This window comes from Gopherus flavomarginatus, chromosome 20 (genome assembly GCF_025201925.1).
Source record: "Gopherus flavomarginatus isolate rGopFla2 chromosome 20, rGopFla2.mat.asm, whole genome shotgun sequence".
In the NCBI taxonomy this organism is placed as follows: Eukaryota; Metazoa; Chordata; order Testudines; family Testudinidae; genus Gopherus; species Gopherus flavomarginatus.
In genome coordinates this window covers 14,466,831-14,487,369 of record NC_066636.1, presented here as the reverse complement: position 1 = coordinate 14,487,369, position 20,539 = coordinate 14,466,831, and the positions used below count along the sequence as shown (strand labels likewise).

Genomic DNA, 20,539 nt, shown 5'->3' with positions numbered 1-20,539 from the left:
TCCCTGTCTGGATCCATGGAAAAGGGCCCTCACTTGGTGCTCTTCCCCCTTGGCCTCCACTTGCCCCTCTAGTGCCCTTAATCAGTCGCAGAGAACCTCCACATACCCCTGCCCATAAGCCCCTCCCTGCCTCCCTCGATTGTGGCTCTGTGCCCTGCAGGCAGTATAGCCCGGTTCACTCCTGCTTAGGAGCCCTGGGTGTTATGAGTTCTGGAAGCTCTCAGCCTGTGTCTGTGATGAGTTCCTGCCTAGCAGCCCAATGCAGCATTTTCCAGGCATCTCTTTGGCATTTCACTGCAGCTTTCCAGGCATGCCTTTGTGCGGCTCTCAGTGTAACACAGGAGTGTCCCCCCAGGCAGGAGCCCAGGAAGTGGATGTGGGGTTGCCTCTGGATCGCTATGTGGCGTGGTGTTGTAACAATTGGGCCTACATATTGACCCAAATTGTGAGCTCAACTGTGAAATGGCTGTAGAAGTTCATAAGCTGTTACAATACCCTATAATGACTCACAGTGATGGGGAAAAAGCAGCAAAGAATCCTGTGGCACCTTATAGACTAAGGCCACGTCCACACTACAGAGTAAAATCGAAATTAATAAAATCGATTTTATAAAACAGGTTTTATAAAATCGATTTTACGCGTCCACCTAGGGCACATTACTTCGGTGGTGTGCGTCCATGGTCCCAGGCTACCATCAATTTCCGGAGCGGTGCACTCTGGGTAGCTCAGTAAAAGAATGGGACCAATAACTTCGATTTCCGTCCACACTAACCCTAAATCGATATAGTAATATCGATTTTAAGGTTACTCCTCTCGTTAAGCAGGAGTACAGAAATCGATTTTAAGACCCCTTAAAATCGATTTTAAGTGCCTTGTAGTGTGGACGGGTACAGCGTTAAATCGATTTAACGCTGTTTAAATCGATTTAACACTGTAGTGTGGACCAGGCCTGACAGACGTTTTGGAGCATGAGCTTTCGTGGGTGAATACCCACTTCGTCAGATGCACCCACGAAAGCTCATACTCCAAAACGTCTGTTAGTCTATAAGGTGCCACAGGATTATTTGCTGCTTTTACAGATCCAAACTAACACGGCTACCCCTCTGGTACCGATGGGGAAAGGTACAAGGGGAGACAGAATAGCTGAATTAGTCCAGACAAAAAGGCAAAGCTGATATAAGTCAAAGACTGTGTTGAAATTACACGGTTAAAAACAGGAGATGTGGAGAAGAAAGTGAATGAGCCAAAATTGATATGTCAGAAATGAGGCCTAATTGAGGGACAAAATAATGAGGGGAGGAGCTATTCCATTCACTGCTCTCTTTCTGGGTCCTTAAAAGAACGAGATTTTGTGGGGAAGGAAAGAACAAAAATAAGAACAGACAGGAAGGACAGAGGCTCCTGAAGTGAGCTTCACCATCATGGCTGCCATGCCCAGGGCTTCCTGGGACTTCAGGCCAGATCCTGATCCCAAGAGGTGTCCTGACCACACCGGGCCAGCACAAGGGACCCAGATGACATGGCCACTCCACCAGCTCCAGCTGAATCCCAATCACCCCCCTGGGATGACCGTTACCACCATCTTTGATACCACCTAAGTCAGTGGTTCCAAACTCTTTTGGGCTCCGGATCCATTTGCAAATGTTTATGGCCTGCTGCAACCCAGTAAATAGTGTGGGGGCAGAGGCTTTGGAAGGGTTACCATATGTCTCGGTTTTCCCGGACAGGACCTCTGTTCTGGTCCTCCGACCTCAGCCTGGGCGGATTTTTGAAACACGAACAAATGTCTGTGATTTTTCTTTGCTCGTCCTTCTTCCTTGCTCGATGGAGAGCAGCGGCTGCTGGCAGGGCAGAAGTAAGGGTGGATGAGACGGTACTGCTATGGTATGCTCTTCAACTCCCCCTCCCCCTGGCAGTGTCCTTTATTTTGGAACTTGAAATATGGTAACCCTTGGCCATGGGGTGGTTTCAGATCCTGCCTCCCCTCCCAAGAGGGTTGGGTCCTGCCTGGCACTCACCCTGCAGCTCCTGTGCTGTGGGGCTGGCTGGGCTTGGCTCTCTGCTCTGGGCATTGCAACCTCTGGGGTTGCAGCGCCACTCAAGTTCAGCCCCGCCTCCCTGTATAGACCAAATTTGTGTGAGTGGAGTTGTGACCTGACTCTTGAAGTTGCAGTGACACTCACTCGCATTTGCCTACCTGGACTCCTGTCATCATGATGGCTGGGCCATACCTGAGTGATGCTGAGACCCAGAGGTTGCAGCGCCTGGAGCAGGGAGGCGAGCTCAGCCAGCCCCAAGGGACACAAATGAGCTGCCACTCATCCCTTTGAAACACTCTGGCGACCCAGTTTTGGGACCCAACCCACGGGCTGAGAAACCCTGGTCTAAGAGACTGTCAAACAACATGCGGGTGGGAGTGGGAGGTTGTTCATTCTAAAAACTGCCCAGCTGAAGGGAAAGGGATCTAGGGATGCTGTTACAATACCAGCTTGACTTCGTATTTTACATGGCAACGATTTCAACTGTTTCCCTTCTTTTCAGTACGTTAATAGATGGCTAAAGGGATGTTTAATGGTGTATCTGCCCAGGGACAAAGCAGGCTGAAGTCTGTGGATACTAACCCCCAGGACCTTGTTTAGCACTGTTAGTGTCAGACAGTGACTCAGTGATGTTAACACCTTTGGCTCATTGATTCTATCTAAATTAATACACCAGTGAGCAGGACTCTAGGCAGTGCAAGGCCCTGGCAAATGTGTGTTTGGGATCTGAGTGCGGGGTCCAAAGAGGGAGATTGGAAGGGCCTTGTGAGTTGTGGGTGCCCAGTGTGAGTGGGATGTGCCGTGGAGTAAAGGAAGCACAGGGTGCTGGCAGCTGGGCCTGAACCAGGTCTGAAACTCCTGTGATCTGCATTTTGATAATAGTGAGGGAGGGGATTGTTCTGTTCAGCTGCAGAGAGGATGAGACTCAAACAGGGACAAGCTTCAGCACCCGGGAAACTCAAACCATTGGGACCTCTGCTCATGGGGGGCTATGTCTCCTGGTCTCTTCCAGGAGAGGATTCAGCCAGCCCAGCACCAGTCCACATTCTTAGGACTTGAATGACCTGGATACTGGAGAATCCATTCAGAGAAGAAGCCATCCTAGATCTACTGATATGAAGGAACTGACTGAGACAGAATAAAAGGGAGGCCTGGGACCTGTAACCCTGGCCTGCCAGAACCCAGCATAAGGGGCTCACCACACTCAGCAAGGCAGGGGCATTCAGTGTGGAAATGCACATTTGCGGAATCCAGAAATCTAGCAAGCACCGTCCAATGGAAGAGCACATCAGAGTGCACACGGAGTGGTGGTTACTGAGGAGCTCTCTGAGACTCCGATTATTGGAGAAGGAACAAGACATGGCCAGTAGGTTTCAGAGGGGGCAAGTCACTTGCTTTGGAAAGGGAGGGAGTGGAAAGCAAGCAACCATCAAAAGCCACCAGAATCCAATAAGGCTTTTACGGAGAAAAGAAGGGAGAGGGAGTAGCTAACTCTGCCAAGGGGGAAGGAGGGGCTTTTGTCACAAATGTCAGGGGAGAAGACAAAAAGAGCGGGTGTAGCAGGGACATGAGTCAGTACAAACGAGAATGAAATCTGACCGAGACACTGAGCACCTGTCAGCAAGCTCTCTGTACCAAGCAACACACGGACGAGGAATGGGGACAAATGAAGTGAGGAAGCTTCTGATAGAAAACTAGCAAGAGAGTCCACGAAAAATGTGAAGACAGGCAAATGGGCGATGTATTAATATCAGGACAATGTGAGTCCCAGGGAGCCCAGGGATGAGCTAATGGACTTACATGCTGGCGCAGTAAAGAAAAGTCCTGGGATTTAGGAAGGTTCCAGGGGGCTGGCGCCAGTTTTTTTTAGAAAAGATCGAGAGCAATCCTGGCATTACTGTCAGTTCACTCTGACCTCTGCCCCTTGCAAAATGATGGACTATTAAAGCAAAAGTCCTCTCAACCTGTGCATAGAGGATACCGAGGTGATGAGCAATAAGCAGCACTGGGAGCTGACTGAGAATGAAGGAGAAAAGATAAACTTGATTTTGGTTTTTTAGCTAGAATTTCACAGTAGGCAGCAGAAGAGGAGACAGTACTGGAGCTGCCGCATATCTGGGGTTTAGTTTCCTGTCACATGGAACCTCTGCTCACCTCAGTCACTCAGACTGACTCGGGAGTTGCTGAAAACTGGAGGAAGAACTGCCAAAATAACCCAGCCAATTCACAATAACAGATCATGCGATAGAACTGTGCTGGGAATTACAGGGAAGGATGGATGGATGGAAGTCACAGAAAGAAGCAGATTTCCAGAAGTAGTCAGCATACAGAATCAGGGCCACATTTCTAAAGAGCTAAGCGTGCTGCACACATTTGGGTGCTCAGCTCCTGAGACTCAGCCCTGGCAGTCACAGTGGGAGTGGCTCTGTACCAAGCACTTTCAAAGATGTAACCCTGAGAGCTCTTGAAAGCCAGGCACTACTGGTCTGGGAGAGGGCTGCACAGCCATGAACTTCACCAACAGCCCCCACGAGGAGGAGCTGCAAATACCAGTGAGGAGATTAGAGTGATTAGAATCAGAATCCTCTCCACATTCAGAGCACACTGACTCATTAAACATAGGCAGGGAATAGCGGCAGCGATGTCTTGGAAATGCAGCACGTGCAGCAGGTGAAAAAACCACAGCAGCCTGAATACCCACAGGAAGAGAATCCGGGGCAGTCGGCAGGACGTGGACAGCAGGTTAGACATGAGCTGCTAATGAGATCACACCCTAGAGGCCCTCTGGGACAATGGCTGTGCCAGGGAACCTGTTCAGTTCTGGACAGCTCAGAGCAATGAGCTGGGGCTGAGAAGGCTCAGTTAGGGGAAGAGAGGAAGAGCTGAAATTCCCAAGTGCTCAGCAGCCCATTATTCTCCATGGGGCTGGGGGCTGAGCCTCCTTTGTTCTCAGTAGCAGCTGGGAGGAGTCAGGCTTTTTTGAACATCTGGCCCTAAACCGTCTTACAACAAGCAATGAAAAGGCAGTGCAAGACACACCTAAACCCCTCTGGACAAGGGTGACAGGATTAAGGAAACTCCCCTAGCCTCATTTGCATCAAGGATGGGACAGGGACGCATCCCCATTAGCACACAGAATGGAAAACAGAGATTCCAAGGCAAGAACTGCACTGAACTCTGGGGGATCTCTGCTCCAGATGTTAATGAACCCATTCCTGTACACACCCAGCTCAGCAGCTATCTGACCAATTCTAGTAATGAATCCTTTATTGGTATCCAAAATACCAAAGCTGCCTAACTGCATTGTGAGCTCCCTCAAAGGAACAGCACCCATAGCCAGGAATGAGCAGTTCCTATTGTCTAGCCTGAACAAAACGACTTTGGTATTCTCCCTGGAGCCATCAGTTTACCCACCAAAAAATCTAGTGTGCTCCCTTGAACCATTGTTGTTTCCCTACAAAAACTCCTACCCATGCTCAAGTAAGTGCTCTAATGCCTGGATCCAACATCTGTTTTAGTTCCATTGGGACGTCATCTTCTCTTGACTGATCGTGCTGGGGGCCCTGCCTGTCTCCAGCACTCTGGACCCTCTGCTGCCACCACCACATGGAACCCCGATTGATTCAAGCTTCAGGGATGGTGAGAACCCAACTCTCTCTCTCCAGATGTAGCCTTCTAACCCTGACTTGTGTGATCACTTATAGTTTTCTGAACCTGAATTTTGTAATCAAATGTAAGTTAGATTTAATATTATAACTGTTTTGTTTGTTTGGCTCTCCTTGTATGGTTATTACCTGGCAATAAATAACTTTCATGGTTAAGCTGGTTGCTTCTCTCTGTCTCTCTCTCTGCAGCAATGCTCCTCGTACCTAAGCTAAAGATCCCTGCAGCACCCAAAAATCCTGTGAGGTCTGCTCATCAAATGGGTTACTACCAGAACAACTGTAACGTGAAAGTGAGGATAGGGACATGCTGAACCAGGGACGTGTGAGAGTGGCAACTCAGAAGTGCTGCTCGACGCAGCCTGCTGAGTCCCGGGCATATAAGGGTGGCAGATTGAAAGTGCTGCTTGACCCAGCCTGCTCAGGCTTACTCTATTCTGGTGCAGTGTCCATGGCATATGGGGGTGACAACTTGGAAGTGCTGTTCAGCCTCCTGAGTCCAGGGACATATAAAGGGTCAGCTTGGGAGTGCTGATTAACCTAGTCCTCTCAGATGTGCTCTGTTAATGTGTGTGTGTGTGTTCGTCTGATTCTAGGGCTGGAAGAACCCAGCCCTGGGGAACCTAGGTCCTGCAGGAGAGCTCCATTGGGAGGGAACTTACAGAAGGGAGGAGCAGAGCTCTGTATGAGAACACAAGTGACATAGGCAGAACACTACCCCCAGAAGAGTAACCCTGATAGATAAGCGTACCTCAAAGTAACGGGCAAATATGGCCCATCTGTTCTGGGAGGAGAGGGCGGGACACCGGGGAGTTCAGCCTGTGAACATGTGCAGGGTGTTAACAGCCATAAGGGAGAGGGCAGACTCAGTTCAGTATCCTGCAGAGGGTGCAGCTTGGAGCAGTGGGCTGCCATCTTGGAGGGGGAGAGCAATCTGAATGTCCGGGAAACCCTTCTGAGAGTGTGCGGTTTGATCTGGCTGGAGGACAGGTGGGAGCTCTGTCCCATGGGACTGTACAAACACCTCCAAACTTCCTGCAGGGCCAGTCCTGCTCTGCCCTGAGGATGCTCTAGAAAGGACCAGCAGGATGTTTCCAGCTATTGCAGCCCCTGACATTCAGGGTCAGCATTTCTTCCCCATTGCTGGCTGGCCCTGGTGCCATGCTTGGGCTCCAGCTCACCCTGGTCTGCAGGCACCCACGTGGCTGGCTGCTCTTTTCCCATATCGCTATCCACAGGTGGGTAGCTGAGCAGCCCATCCCCCTCCCTGCCCTAGTTCAGCCTCATTTCTTGTCCTTACAGCAGCAGATAATGGCTGAACGCAGCCCAGGCTGTGTGGCTCCCATCCCAGCTCCCCACTGGTAGCGCTATCCTCCTCCTGCGCATTGGCTCCCCGGCCAAGCAACACCCATCAGCTCCTGCAGGGCTCTGGAGAGACAACCTGCTCCCTTCCTGCTCTGCCATGGGGGGCCCAAGGAGCCAGTGGGGAGGGAGGGGAGCAAATGAACAGGAGAGAAGGAGGGAGGAGTGAGCATAGGAGCGCGGTGAGGAGTGTCCCAGGGGGAGAGTGGGGAGTAGGGAGGGGAGAGCAGCAGAGAAATACCAGAGAAGGAAGAAAAGGGGAACAGGTTGGAGGAGGCAGCAGCAGCTTCACAGGGCCCATGCCAAAGAAGCAGCTGCAGGAGCTCAGAGACAATCTCCTTGAGGCTCAGCATCTGCAGTTGGCTGGGTCCATGTTGGGGCAGGGCCCGTTCCGTGGGAAACTCCAGTGTACTTCCAAAGAGCATCACCCCTGGCAGGGGGCATACCCAACATACCGGGGCTCCTGGCAAGAGGTGTTTCCAACATACCTGGGGCTCCCTGGTAGTGGGTGTTTCCAACACACCTGGGGCTCCCCGGCCATGGGCGTTTCCAACATATTGGGGCTCCCCAGTAAGGGGTGTTCCCAACACACCTGGGGCTCCCTGGCACGGAGTGTTCCCAACACAATGGGGCTCCCTGGCAGTGGGCATTCACAACACACTGGGCCTCCCCGGTAGGAAGTGTTCCCAACACACCTGGGGCTCCCTGGCATGGAGTGTTCCCAACACACTGGGGCTCCCTGGCAGTGGGTGTTTCCAACACACCTGGGGCTCCCTGGCAGTGGGCGTTTCCAACACATCGGGGATCCCCAGCAAGGGGTGTTCCCAACACACCTGGGGCTCCCTGGCACAGAGTGTTCCCAACAAAACGGGGCTCTCTGGCAGTGGGCATTCCCAATACACTGGGGCTCCCCGGTAGGGCGTGTTCCCAACACACTGGGGCTCCCCGGTAGGGGGCATTCCAAACACACCAGAGCTCCCTGACAGCGGTGTTCCCAAAGTGCCTGGTGCTCCTGGCAAGGGGTGTTCCCAACACACTCGGGGCTCACAGCAGCAGGCATTCCCAACACACTGGGGCTCCCCAGTAGGGGGCATTCCCAACACACCCAGGGATCCCCAGCAATGGGTGTTCCCAACATACCAGGAGCTCCCCACAGGGGGCGTTCCCAACACACCCAGAGCTCCCCAGCAACAGGTGTTCCCAACACACCAGGGCTACCCAGCAGGAGGTGTTCCCAACACACCACAAACTCCCCAGCAATGGGTGTTCCCAAAATGCCGGGGCTCCCCAGCAGGGGGTGTTTCCAACACACCCAGGGCTTCCTAGCAGCAGGTGTTCCCAACTCACCTGGAGCTCCCTGGCAGGGGGCGTTCCCAACACACCTGGGGCTCCTTGGCAGGGGGTGTTCCCAACACACCTGGGGCTCCTCGGCAGGGGGTGTTCCCAACACACCTGGGGCTCCTCGGCAGGGGGTGTTCCCAACACACCTGGGGCTCCCTGTCAGGGGGTGTTCCCAACACGACCGGAGCTCCCTGAAGAGGGTGTTTCTAACACCTCTGGGGCTTCCTGGCAAGGGGTGTTCCCAACACAACTGGAGCTCCCGGCAGGGGGTGTTCCCAACACACCCGGGGCTTCCTGGCAGGGGGTGTTCTCAACACATCCAGGGCTCCTCAGCAACAGGTGTTCCCATCACAGCTGGAACTCCCCAGCAGGGGGTGATCGCAACACACCCAGAGCTCCCCGCAAAGGGTGTGCTGCACAAACCCTGGGTCACACATCAGATGGCTCCAGCAGTGGGGGGCAAGCCCCACAGAGGGACAACTCCACTGTACTTGGCAGTGTATCGCAGAGGCTCTGGGGAGCTGAGTGCAAGGAGAGGTTCTGGTGCGTGTGCTCAGAGAGAGGAGGAGGCAGCAGGCAGGCGCTCCACTCCCTCTCTGGTGCCCAGTGCTTACCATTGATGTCCAGGTTGTACTTCACTACGACGCTGCCCATGGTGCTGGTGGCCATGCAGATGTAGGTGCCGCTGTCGCTCTTGTTGAGCAAGGGGAGGGTGAGGACTCGGTTGGTGTTTAGATGCAGGGGGACATCGCTGCCCTCCTTCGTCCACAGGAACTCCTGGGGACTAAGAGGAAGGGGGTTAGTGAGAGGCAAGGGGCACTTCCCCGAGCGGCACACACTGGGCTGGCACCACCCATGCAGCAGCAGGTGCTGGCTTCAGGGGTCAGTCCAGCTGGGAATTCATTACAGCAGCTTCCATTTCCCAGGGGCCCTTGCAGACTGTGACACAGGCCTGACTGCATCCCACTGAACTGTCAGGAGCTGCAGTGTCCCTGGGGCAGGCCCAAGCAGCAAGGCTGCAGCCTGGTGAAGAGAGCATTGAGGGGTGCAGGCAGCCCTGCAGGAGAGGATGGAAGCCGGAAGGGTAGGTGCTGGCACTTACATCGGATTGCCCTGGGCTTCACACTGCAGCTGCAGCTCCTCGCCCTCCTTGGGGTAGGGGGGAAACGGCTCAATCGTTGCTGTTGGTTTAACTGGAGAGAGGGAAAAAAGAGAAAGGTAAAAATCAAAATCCTGGGGCAAGTTCTGTGCTGCCCTTGCCCACATGGTGCCCCTCCACCCACAACTGCAGCATGTCCCTCACTACACTCTGAGCTTGCCCCTCGCTCCTTTCAGCTGCAGCATGCCCCTCCCGCCATACACTGCAGCGTGCCTCTGCCCCAAACACTCACAGCGTGCCCTTCCCTCCATAAACCCGCAGCGTCTCCCTACTCCCACAGCGTGCCCTTCCCTCCATAAACCCGCAGCATCTCCCTACTCCCACAGCGTGCCCTTCCCTCCATAAACCCGCAGCATCCCCCTCCCTCCCTACTCCCACAGCGTGCCCTTCCCTCCATAAACCCGCAGCGTCTCCCTACTCCCACAGCGTGCCCTTCCCTCTATAAACCCGCAGCGTCCCCCTCCCTCCCTACTCCCACGGCGTGCCCTTCCCTCTATAAACCCGCAGCGTCTCCCTACTCCCACAGCGTGCCCTTCCCTCTATAAACCCGCAGCGTCCCCCTCCCTCCCTACTCCCACAGCGTGCCCTTCCCTCCATAAACCCGCAGCATCCCCCTCCCTCCCTACTCCCACAGCGTGCCCTTCCCTCCATAAACCCGCAGCGTCCCCCTCCCTCCCTACTCCCACAGCGTGCCCTTCCCTCCATAAACCCGCAGCGTCCCCCTCCCTCCCTACTCCCACAGCGTGCCCTTCCCTCCATAAACCCGCAGCGTCTCCCTACTCCCACAGCGTGCCCTTCCCTCCATAAACCCGCAGCGTCCCCCTCCCTCCCTACTCCCACAGCGTGCCCTTCCCTCCATAAACCCGCAGCATCCCCCTCCCTCCCTACTCCCACAGCGTGCCCTTCCCTCTATAAACCCGCAGCGTCCCCCTCCCTCCCTACTCCCACAGCGTGCCCTTCCCTCTATAAACCCGCAGCGTCCCCCTTCCTCCCTACTCCCACAGTGTGCCCTTCCCTCCATAAACCCGCAGCATCCCCCTCCCTCCCTACTCCCACGGCGTGCCCTTCCCTCCATAAACCCGCAGCATCCCCCTCCCTCCCTACTCCCACGGCGTGCCCTTCCCTCCATAAACCCGCAGCATCCACCTCCCTCCCTACACCCACGGCGTGCCCTTCCCTCCGTAAACCTGCAGCATCCCCCTCCCTCCCTACACACACAGCATGCCCCTCCTTCCAAACATCAGCATTGTGCCTCTCCCTCTCTACACCCACAGTAATCTGCTCCCTCTCTACACCCACAGCGTTCGGCTTCCTCCCTTAAACCCACTGTGTGCCCCTCCCTCCCCTACACAGTGTGCCCTTCCCTCTATAAACCCGCAGCATCCCCCTCCCTCCCTACACCCAAAGCGTGCGGTTCCCTGCCTACACCCACAGCGTTTGGCTCCCTCCTTTAAACCTGCTGTGTGCCCCTCCCTCCCCTACACCCGCAGCATTCAGCTCCCTCCCTACACCCACAGCGTGCCCCTCCTTCCAAACATCAGCAGCAGGCCCCTCCCTCTAAACACCAACACTTGTCCCTCCCACCGCACACCAATACTGTGTCCCTCCCTCCATTCACCTACAGTGTGTCCCTGCCTCCCTCCTTCCCTACACCTTCAGCATGCCCCTCCCTCTGTACACCCAGTGTGCCCCTCTCTCCACACACCTGCAGTGTGCCCCTCCCTCTGTACACCCAGTGTGCCCCTCTCTCCACACACCTGCAGTGTGCCCCGCCCTCCATACACATGCAGAGTGCTACTGCCCAAAGTACCCGTTTATCCCTGCCCTCTCAACATGCCCTTCCCTACACTTCTCTGAACCACGCCTCCCTCACACTTGAACTGCCCCCCCACACCTGACCCCTCCCTCCCCCATCACCTCAGGGTGCTGGCTGCCCTGGCACGGGGTGGATGTTCCCCATCCCCCTGGGAGTATTCCAGGAGCTGCTGAAGGGGAGAGATAGGGCAGGGCTTGCTTCCTGTGCAGCATCTCTCAGACATGCTGTGCTCTTAACTGCACAGGGGTCAGGCGGGGGAGGTTCTTCAAAGCTCCTCCTTGCCAAATTCCTGCCAAGTTCCTGTCTCTGCCCCAGCTCCTCAGGGGCTGGGAAATGGGGACCCCTTTAGCCTACGCTCAGCTCCTGTGGTGGGAAAAGGCGGGGTGGGGACTTTGGTGAAGGGGTGGAATGGGAGAGGGGCAAGGGCAGTGCAGGGGCGGGCCAGGGGCAAGTCAAGCACCCACCAGGCAGAAGGAAAGTTGGTACCTATGCAGCTTGCTGACTACTGGGGATCTGATGGCTCTGCACCCTGGAGGGTGCAGCATGATGAGGGCAGTGGTTTGGGATGTGACTGGCTCAGCATGAATGTGAGATGCCACCGGGGGCCTGGCTCCGTGACTCCCTCCTTCCAGAGATTCAGCCCCACAGTCTGAGAGGCTGGGGTACAGCCGGTCTTCCCAGCACTGCACTGCGCGGAGCAGGCAAGTGAACTAGCTGGCAACAGATGGGGCTTGGGCACGATGGCTCATCCAGCTCAATGGCAAAGTCCAGCAGGTGGGGAAATTTCAGGGACAGCTTCCTAGAGGGAAGCAAGGAAGAGGCTGACAGAAGTGACAGCTGTGCTCCACCCAGACTTCAGCAGAGATCATGGGCAGATCTATAGGTAGACTTAGAAGCTGCAACAGACTGAGACTAGTAGCTCAGCTGCTTGCAGACTGGGAGAAGCAGTGTCAGTGCGACGAGAGAGAGGACAAAGATCAACATCAGTCTGAGATGGAGAGACTGTGTCAGCAAAACCCTCATAATTATTGTGGGCCTGGATGATCAGAGGACTATTCTGAACAATGTGCCAAGAAAGGTCTTTTGGGAGAATCCATGTGAAGTGGAATTCCAGGGAATATCTAGGAGGAGGTGAGGGGAAATGCCTTCCACCAGAGATGCAAAATCCCGGCCATTTGAAGCTATGCCCTGAGGAAGGGGCCATCGTCCACTGCCAGACACCAAGGGTCTGAAGGTCAAAGGTCCAAGCTGCATAAAGAAAGAAGCTGATCTGCCCAGCCAGGTGCTTGTTCTGAGCTGAGGCTGTTATGAACTTGCAACCAAAGAAAACCCCTGGGTGGAGGTTGAAGAACTGACTCCTCCTACAGCCCTTGTTGGAGCTGGGATGACCTCTCCGGAGCTTATTAGCATGTGAGTAGTTTCTCTGATTGTTTTTAATGTTTTCTCTGTAGTGCTTTCACCTTAAGAATAATTGCGATGTATCACAGTGGGCAATTATGCTGCTTATAGTCTCTGGAGAGACAGAGAAGTGCAGACACTTTTAGGCAATCTGGCTTGCTGGGAATGACACTGTGTAAGCGGGAAGCTGTGCAGCCTGGAAAAAACCTGCTCAGGAGGGAGAGAGGCGCAGATCTCTGCTCAAGAGCTGTGACAGCTGGGAAGCCGGGAGCCTGAGAGTTGGTGCCCTTGCTGGACCGCTGAGGGGAAACACTGGGGCAGGTGCCCAGGCCTGTGACTAGGATTATAACGCTTACAGGCAATGTAAACACACTTTGTTCCAACAATTGACATTGCCCCCTGAAGCGTATAGGAGAAAGTTTGGGGGAATTCAGAAAAACAGGGATATAACCCAAATTAGGGAATAGGTGTCAATACAGACACCAGAGAAGGTGCTGGGATTCTGACTGTGGAATGTGGGAAGTGGTTTTTCTTGATGTGTTATTTTCTGTACTGATGTAACAGGCTTGAGTCCAGAGGGCTCAGGTACAAACCCACCAGGGCCAAACTCAGTAGTCAAGGGGGCGAGCGTGCTGTCTGCCCTCACCAGAGAAGCTGGGTCAGCATCTGCGACTGAGACTCCAGCTGGAAGCAGGGAGACACTGGCACAGCTATAAAGCGCTGAGGATCAGAACTGTGCTCGGAGCCAGGAAGACTGTGGCTCATCTAGAAGGTGCTGTGATTCAAAACTGCACAGGGGAAGGGAAACTGAGACACAGCCCAGAGACGATGTGACTTGGAAACGTGGATTATATTATGAAACTATACCAGGGAATGACGGTGTAATGGAAAGCCGGGCTGTGCCATGCCTCTGCCAGGCCAGAGACACTGATGAGTGATCTGAGCTCAAAGATCCTTTAGTCAAAGTTCAACGCCTTGGGACAATGGGTTTGCCCTCCTCTGGTGAAGGATGGCAGGGGAGTGGGGGTGGGGTTAATGGCAACTGACCAAAAGGTAGAACAAAGGAAGCAGGTGACCCCAGCAGGAGTCTCTAAATTGACTCAAGGGGAGAAAGGGGAACTGGGGAGAGAGCCATCTTGCACCAGACTAGAGTGAGGGAGGCTGCTGCAGGGGCAGGCTAGGCAGTGGTCTGGAGGATCCTGCTGCGTGGCAGAAAGAACCCAGCTGATCCTCCAAGGGAAGGGAAATTGTGGTTATGGGGTTTTGTTGACCGGAGCTCTCCTGTGCTTTACATGATTAAATATAAAGAGCATAACGTGGTTAGACAGAATAAAATGCATGTGTGTTGAGGGGGTGCTGACTGCTTCACAATGGTGGCCTGTCCCCAAAGTAGTTAAACTGCACCCCTGTCTACACTACAAATGTACATCGGTATCACTATGTCACTCGGGGTGTGGATTGAGCGACGCAGTTATACCAGCCTAGCCCCTGGTGTAGACAGCACTATGTTGCTGGGAGGTCGTCTCCTCCAACACAGCCACTGCCTCTCAGGGAGGTGGAGTGCCTACCCCGACGGGATACACTCAGCAGCGCAGCTGCGCTGTAAGTGCAGACAAGCCCTGCAACCCGAAGCTTCCCACCTGTGGGGTGGAGATCTGGCAGAGGGTGTGTTTAAGTGTGGGGGAGTTTGAAGGGTCAGTGCTGCACCCCAAAGGGCTGGGCAGCTGGACAGCAAGTTCTAGCACTCAGAGGAGATGCCAGAGAGATGTCACGCCTAGGGACCCTGAGATTGGGGCTGTGCCTGGACTCCGTTCAGATTCTGGGAGCTTGAAACACCCCTGGGAATGCAGAATGGAAGAGGCTTGGGTTCCCCACAGAGCAGCCCCTGTGGGCGGCCAGGAAGGGGTACTCCCTAGGAACTGTGCCACCCTCCCTGCACCCAATCATGAGGTGCCACTTCCCTGACACTCACCTGAACCGTGCACTCCCCCAGACACCCACAGCCTAACTCCCCCAGTGTTTGCCTCCCCACACACGCTCAGCATGCACCTCAGACACCCACACAGTGTACAGCTCCCCCCTCAGGCACTGTGCCCTTTGCCCAACACAAACACTGTACTTTCCACAGCTTCGCAAAGCTGCATTGCCCACCCCCGCTTGTGTGCATAGGAGGGTACATAGTGGTGAGTTGTATGTGTGTGAAGGGGGATGGTTAGCTGGAGGCTGGGTGTGAGTGGTGGGGGTTCACAGTGGGTTGTGTCTGTATAGGGGTAGCGGTGGGTTGGGTGTGCATGGGGGGTAGAAGTGAGCTCTGTATGTGCGTATTCATGATTAGTGGTGGGCTATGTGTACATTGGTTGTGGTTGGTGGTGCATTGTGTGTGTGCACTGGGGTGATTAGTAGTGGGATGTGTGTGCATAGGGGTGGTTAGTGGTGCGCTCTGTGTGTGCATTGGGATGTATGTGCATAGGGGTGGTTAGCAGTGCACTGTGTGTGCGCACTGGGGTGGTTAGCAGTGGGATGTGTGTGCATAGGGGTGGTTAGTGGTGTGCTGTGTGTGTGCATTGGGATGTGTGCGCATAGGGGTGGTTAGCGGTGCACTGTGTGTGCACTGGGGTGGTTAGCAGTGGGATGTGTGTGCATAGGGGTGGTTAGTGGTGCACTGTGTGTGCACATTGAGATGTGTGTGCATAAGCATGGTTAGCGGTGGGCTGTATGTGTGCATAGGAGTGGTTAGCGGTGGGCTGTGTATGCATGGAGTGGTTAGCAGTGGGCTGTATGTGTATGTACAGGTGTGGTTAGCGGTGGGCTGTGTGTGCATGTAGGAGTGGTTAGCGGTGGTCTGTACATGCGTGTAGAAATGGTAGCGGTGGGCTGTGTGTATGCATTAAGGTAGATAGCAATGGGATGTGTGTGTGCATAGGGGTGGTTAGCAGTGGGTTGTGTGCATGTATGGGAAGATAGTGGTGGAATGTGTGTGCACAGGAAGTGGTTAGCGGTGAGATGTGTGCATGGGGGGTAGCAGTGAAATGTGTGTGCACTGGGGTGTGTTTAACAGTGGGCTCTGTGTGTGAGCATAGGAAGTGGTTAGCCGTGGGCTGTGTGTACGTAGGGGCTAGTTGGCGATGGACTGTGTGTGTGCAGGGGTGTCTAGCCATGGGCTTTGTGTGCATGGGGATGTTATTGAAGGGCTGTGTCTAGGTATGGGGGTTAAGCGGTGAGTTGCGTCTATCTAAAGGGATTAAGCTCTGGGTTGTGTGTGCATAGGGAGTGGTTAGTTGTGAGCTGTGTGCATGGAGTGGTGGTTAGCGGTGGGATGTGTGTGTGTTGGTGGTTAATGGTGGGCTGTGTGTACGTAGGGCTGTGCATGGGGAGTAGCGGTGGGCTGTAATTGTGATTAGTGATTAACAGTGGGCTGTGTGTTTGCACGGGTGGAGAGCAGTCGGATCTGTGTGTGCAAAGGGGTGGATAGCGGTGGGCTTTGTGTGTGTGTGTGCATAGGAAGTGATTAGTGGTTAGCTGTGTGTGCATGAGGGGGTTGAGGTGGGCTGTGTGTGTATGACGAAGTGGGAATGTTCTTAGTGTGTTCTTTGAATGCTGAGTGGGGAGTGTTGGCCTGGGAAGGTTGCAAGGGAGTTTTGCTGGGACTGTCTGCATTGGGGATGGAAGACTTTCCTTGAGGGAGGATACCTGAGCATGTAAGATGAGAACCCAGGAAGGAGGTTGGAGGCCAGGTGACACCTCTGCCAGGGAAACTGGACAAAGGCTGGGGGAGGAGCCGGGGAGAGGCTGAGTGAGATGGCTGGAAGGAGTTTCAGTTTGGAGCTGGCTGGGAGAATGGAGGGGAGCCCAGATGGAGCTCTGGTCTCCCAATGCGGCTCTGGCCTCCCGGGCCCCCCAGATGGACCTAACTGAGGTGGTCCTGTTGTCTGTACTGGCAAGGCCTGTCATAGACTGCGTTCCCGTTGTCTAACTAAACCTGTTTTACTGACTGGCTGAGAGTCATGGTGAATTGCAAGAAGCCGGGGATGCAGGGCCTTGACTCCCCCCAGACTCCATGACATTGTGTATGTAGGGGGTAGTTAGCAGTGGGCTCTGTGTGTGCATGGGGTAATTAGCTCTGGGCTGTGTGCGTGTGGGGTAGGGAGGTTAAGCTGTGGCTGCGTCTATGTAGAGGGGTTAAGCTCTGGGCTGTGTGTGCGCAGGGAGTGGTTAGTAGTGAGCTGTGTGTGTGTAGGGATGGTTAGGGTTGGCTATGTGTGAATGTTGGTGGTTAATGGAGGGCTATCTGTGTGCACAGAGGGGGTTAGTGGCAAGCTGTGTGTGAGTATAGGGGGTGGTTAACAGTGGGCTGTGTGTACATGGGGGGTTAGCGGTGGGCTGTGTGTACATAGGGGTGATTAGCAGTGGCTCTTTGTGCATGGTAAGTGCAGAGGTTAATGGAGCCTCTGACAAACAGAGGCTAGAGACACCATTCCTTATTCATCCTGGCTAATAGCCATTAAAGGACTTAACCTCCATGAATGTATCTGTTTCCTAGAGACTGGCTCCACGGGGACCCTCACAAACTGGAGACAGTTACTTTGGGTTTGTCTTTAGTATAGCTTATGTACATGCTTCATGAACTAAGCATTTGAGCTTGTTCCAAAATCTGAGATGAGCCTATGTTGTGAAAACTGAAATGCTCAAAATAGCACATGCATGTGAATGGACACAGGGTGCTAAAATTAAATTAACCAGGGGTTCTCAAACTGGGGGTCAGGACCCCTCAGGGGGTCACGGGGTTATTACTGGGGGTCACGAGCTGTCAGCCTCTACCTCAATCCCTGCTTTGCCTCCAGCATTTATAATAGTTTTAAATATATATAAAAAAGTGTTTTTAATTTACAAGGGGGGTCACACGCAGAGGTTTCCTATGTGAAAGGGGTCACCAGTACAAAAGTTTAAGAACCACTGAATTAACGCCCCCTGGAGCCTTGGGGAATGCGGGGGTGGGTCTCCCTTGGTAGGGTTGGGAAGGAGGTAGGTGGTGTAGGATATTGCTCTTCTCATGTGATCCCTCCCCCACGGAAAAGATAACAGCTTGGATCTTTGTGTTAAATAGCTGTCTGCAAGCCTCCAATTGCTGAATGAGCTTTAGGGTAAGGAAGGCTGTTCCTCCCCAAACAGCCTGGCCCTGCCCCCTATCCGACCCGCATCCACTTCCTGCCCCCCGACTTCCTCCCTCAGAATCCCCGACCCACCCTGTTCCTTGTCCCGTCACTGCCCCCCCGAAACCTCCTCCCCAACCACCACCCTGGGACCCCGCCCCCCACCAACCCTCCTTGTTCCCTATCCCCTGACTGCCCCGACCCCTATCCACCACCCGCCCGCCAAGTCCTGACAGACCTCCGGAATGCCCACAATCCAACCCACCCCTTCCCTAACCCCTGACCGACCCCTCAGAACCTCCGCCCCCTCCCTGTCCCCTGACTGGCCCCAGGACTCCCTAACCCTTATCCAACCCCTTCATCCCCTGGCCCCAGCCCCCTGCCATGCTACTCACCCCCTCTTCCCCCCTCTCCTGGAGCCTCAGCAAACCGCGTCCAGGAGTGGCCCTCGACAGCACTACAGTGGCCTGACTCCAGCGGGGCCTGAATTCCCACTGGTCGGCCCAGAGCTCACAGCCCCGCCCCCTTACCACGTGGCTCCAAGCAGGAGGAGCTCACAGCCCTGCCCCCTTACCACGCGGCTCCGAGTGAGGAGGAGCTCAGGCTCCGCCCCCTTACCACGCGGTTCCGAGTGGGGAGGAGCTCAGGCCCCGCCCCCTTACCACGCGGTTCCGAGTGGGGAGGAGCTCAGGCCCCGCCCCCTTACCACGCGGTTCCGAGTGGGGAGGAGCTCAGGCCCCACTAGAGCTCCGTCCAGGGCTGCTCCTGGGTTACCCCCACCATTCCCCTCTCTCGGAGCCTCAGCGTGCCGCATCCAGGAGGTGCCTTGGCCCCTGGACAGTGCTGCAGCTGCATAGCTCCGGTGGGACTGGAGCTCTCAGCCTTGCCCCCTTACCATGCAGCTCTGAGCGGGGCAGAGCTCAGGCCCCGCCCGAGCCACACCACTTTAGCTCTGTCCAGGGGCCAGGGCACCTCCTGGACGCGGCGCGCTGAGGTGCCAGGGGATGGGGGAAGGCAAAGACAGGGCCAGAGAATTCTCATGGGGGCCTTTGGGGCCCGGGGCAAATTGCCCCACTTGCCCCCCTCGCCTGCCCCCGGGCAGCCCTGAGTTAGTGGTGGGCTGTGTGTGCATCAGAGTTGTTAGCGGTGGGATATGTGTGTGCATAGGGCGTAGTTAGTGGTGGGCTCTGTGTGTGTCATGGTGTTTAGCGGTGGGATTTGTGTGTGCATAGGGCGTAGTTAGTGGTGGGCTCTGTGTGTGTCATGGTGGTTAGCGGTGGGATTTGTGTGTGCATAGGGGGTAGTTAGTGGTGGGCTGTGAGTGTGGACAGGAGTGCTTAGTGGTGAGATGCGCGCATGTGTGACGCAGTAGGAAGCAGAGTGAATTGACCTGAGAATGCAGCAAAGAGTCCTGTGGCACCTTGTAGACTAACAGACGAATTGGAGCATGAGCTTTCGTGGGTGAATACCCACTTCGTTGAATGCATGTCAGGGAATGTCGTTTAGTTTTACTGGGACTGTCTGCATGGGGGATGGGAGAGCAGGAGATGACTTTAGGTGAGGGACAGTACCTGAGCCTGTAACCTGAGCCAGGAGGGGGGTGGGGCAAGTCGACACTTTTGCCCGGGAACCTGGACAAAGGAAGAGGGGGAGAGAGCCTGCTGGAAGGGTTCTTGGTTTCAGTTTTGGGCTGGCTGGGAAGAGGCAGGGAACCCCAAGTATGGAGTCTAAGATCCTTGTCCCCCAGAGGAACCTGGCTGAGCGGTCCTGGTTGTACCTACAAGTCCTGCTTGGGACTGTGTTCCTGTTGTCTAATAAACCTGTTTTACTGGCTGGCTGAGAGTCACGGTGAATCGCAGGAAGTGGGGGGTGCAGGGCCCTGACTCCCCCACACTCCGTGACATCTGATGGTAGCGATGGGATCTACTGCACCTCGTGGACAGTGCTTCCTGCAGTAAATGGCTGGGGAGCTGTAAAACGAAGGAGGATTGATGGGAGTGACAGAGTGTGTGACCAACAAGAAGGACTTTTGCAGTATCAGGGTTCCCCGGGGGATTGCAGCGAGCGGTCCCAGGGGCGGAGGAGTCTGCTGCTCGACCCTGGCAGAGAGCTGGTGACCTCGAAAAGGACTGGCACACTAAGGGTCTCCCTGGAAACTGTGGGGAGCGGCGAGCACCCAGGCCTGTGAGTGGCCAGCAGGAAGATGTATGGTAAGTGGCTTAAGAGCGAGCTGGTCAAGCTGTGCAGGCAGAGGGGGCTGCGCCGTGGGAGGCTCACCAAAGACCAGCTGATTGCCCAGCTGGAGGAGGCAGATTGCTCAAATGAATGGAGCCCTGTCTCTGAGGGAAGCAGCCTGGAAGATGCAGCACAGGCACCAATGTCTGTCCCAGCTGGGAGTGATCAGCCGGCTGCTGAGGGCTTCCCAAGACCTCTCCTTCCTATGCCTAGGGGAAGGGTGGGGAGGAGCCCAGCAAATACCAAGGGCACCGTGACACCCCCAGCCAGCAGGGGATCCTCCTGCTGAAGCTCGTGGGCCAGCAGGGGATCCTCCCGGTGATGCTCAGCATCTGTGGGGCTGAAGCAGCTGGAATGGGAGAAACAGCTAAAACTGA

General features: G+C 55.0%; 1 protein-coding gene and 1 long non-coding RNA gene across 3 annotated transcripts in view; both read right to left on the bottom strand.

The window, feature by feature from the left end:
* LOC127037885 (uncharacterized) overlaps positions 1-20,539 on the bottom strand; it is a 296,730-nt gene that overhangs the window by 129,636 nt on the left and 146,555 nt on the right. The gene's annotated exons all lie outside the window — the stretch shown is intronic.
* The window catches only part of CADM3 (cell adhesion molecule 3), a 122,175-nt gene that overhangs the window by 11,083 nt on the left and 90,553 nt on the right, over positions 1-20,539 (bottom strand). For both annotated transcript variants that reach the window (XM_050929890.1, XM_050929891.1), the window contains 2 exons: positions 9,507-9,597; positions 9,019-9,188 (listed from right to left, as the gene is read on the bottom strand). In XM_050929890.1, coding sequence (XP_050785847.1) covers positions 9,019-9,188; positions 9,507-9,597 — 261 coding nt within the window. The remainder of the gene's footprint in view (positions 1-9,018; positions 9,189-9,506; positions 9,598-20,539) is intronic.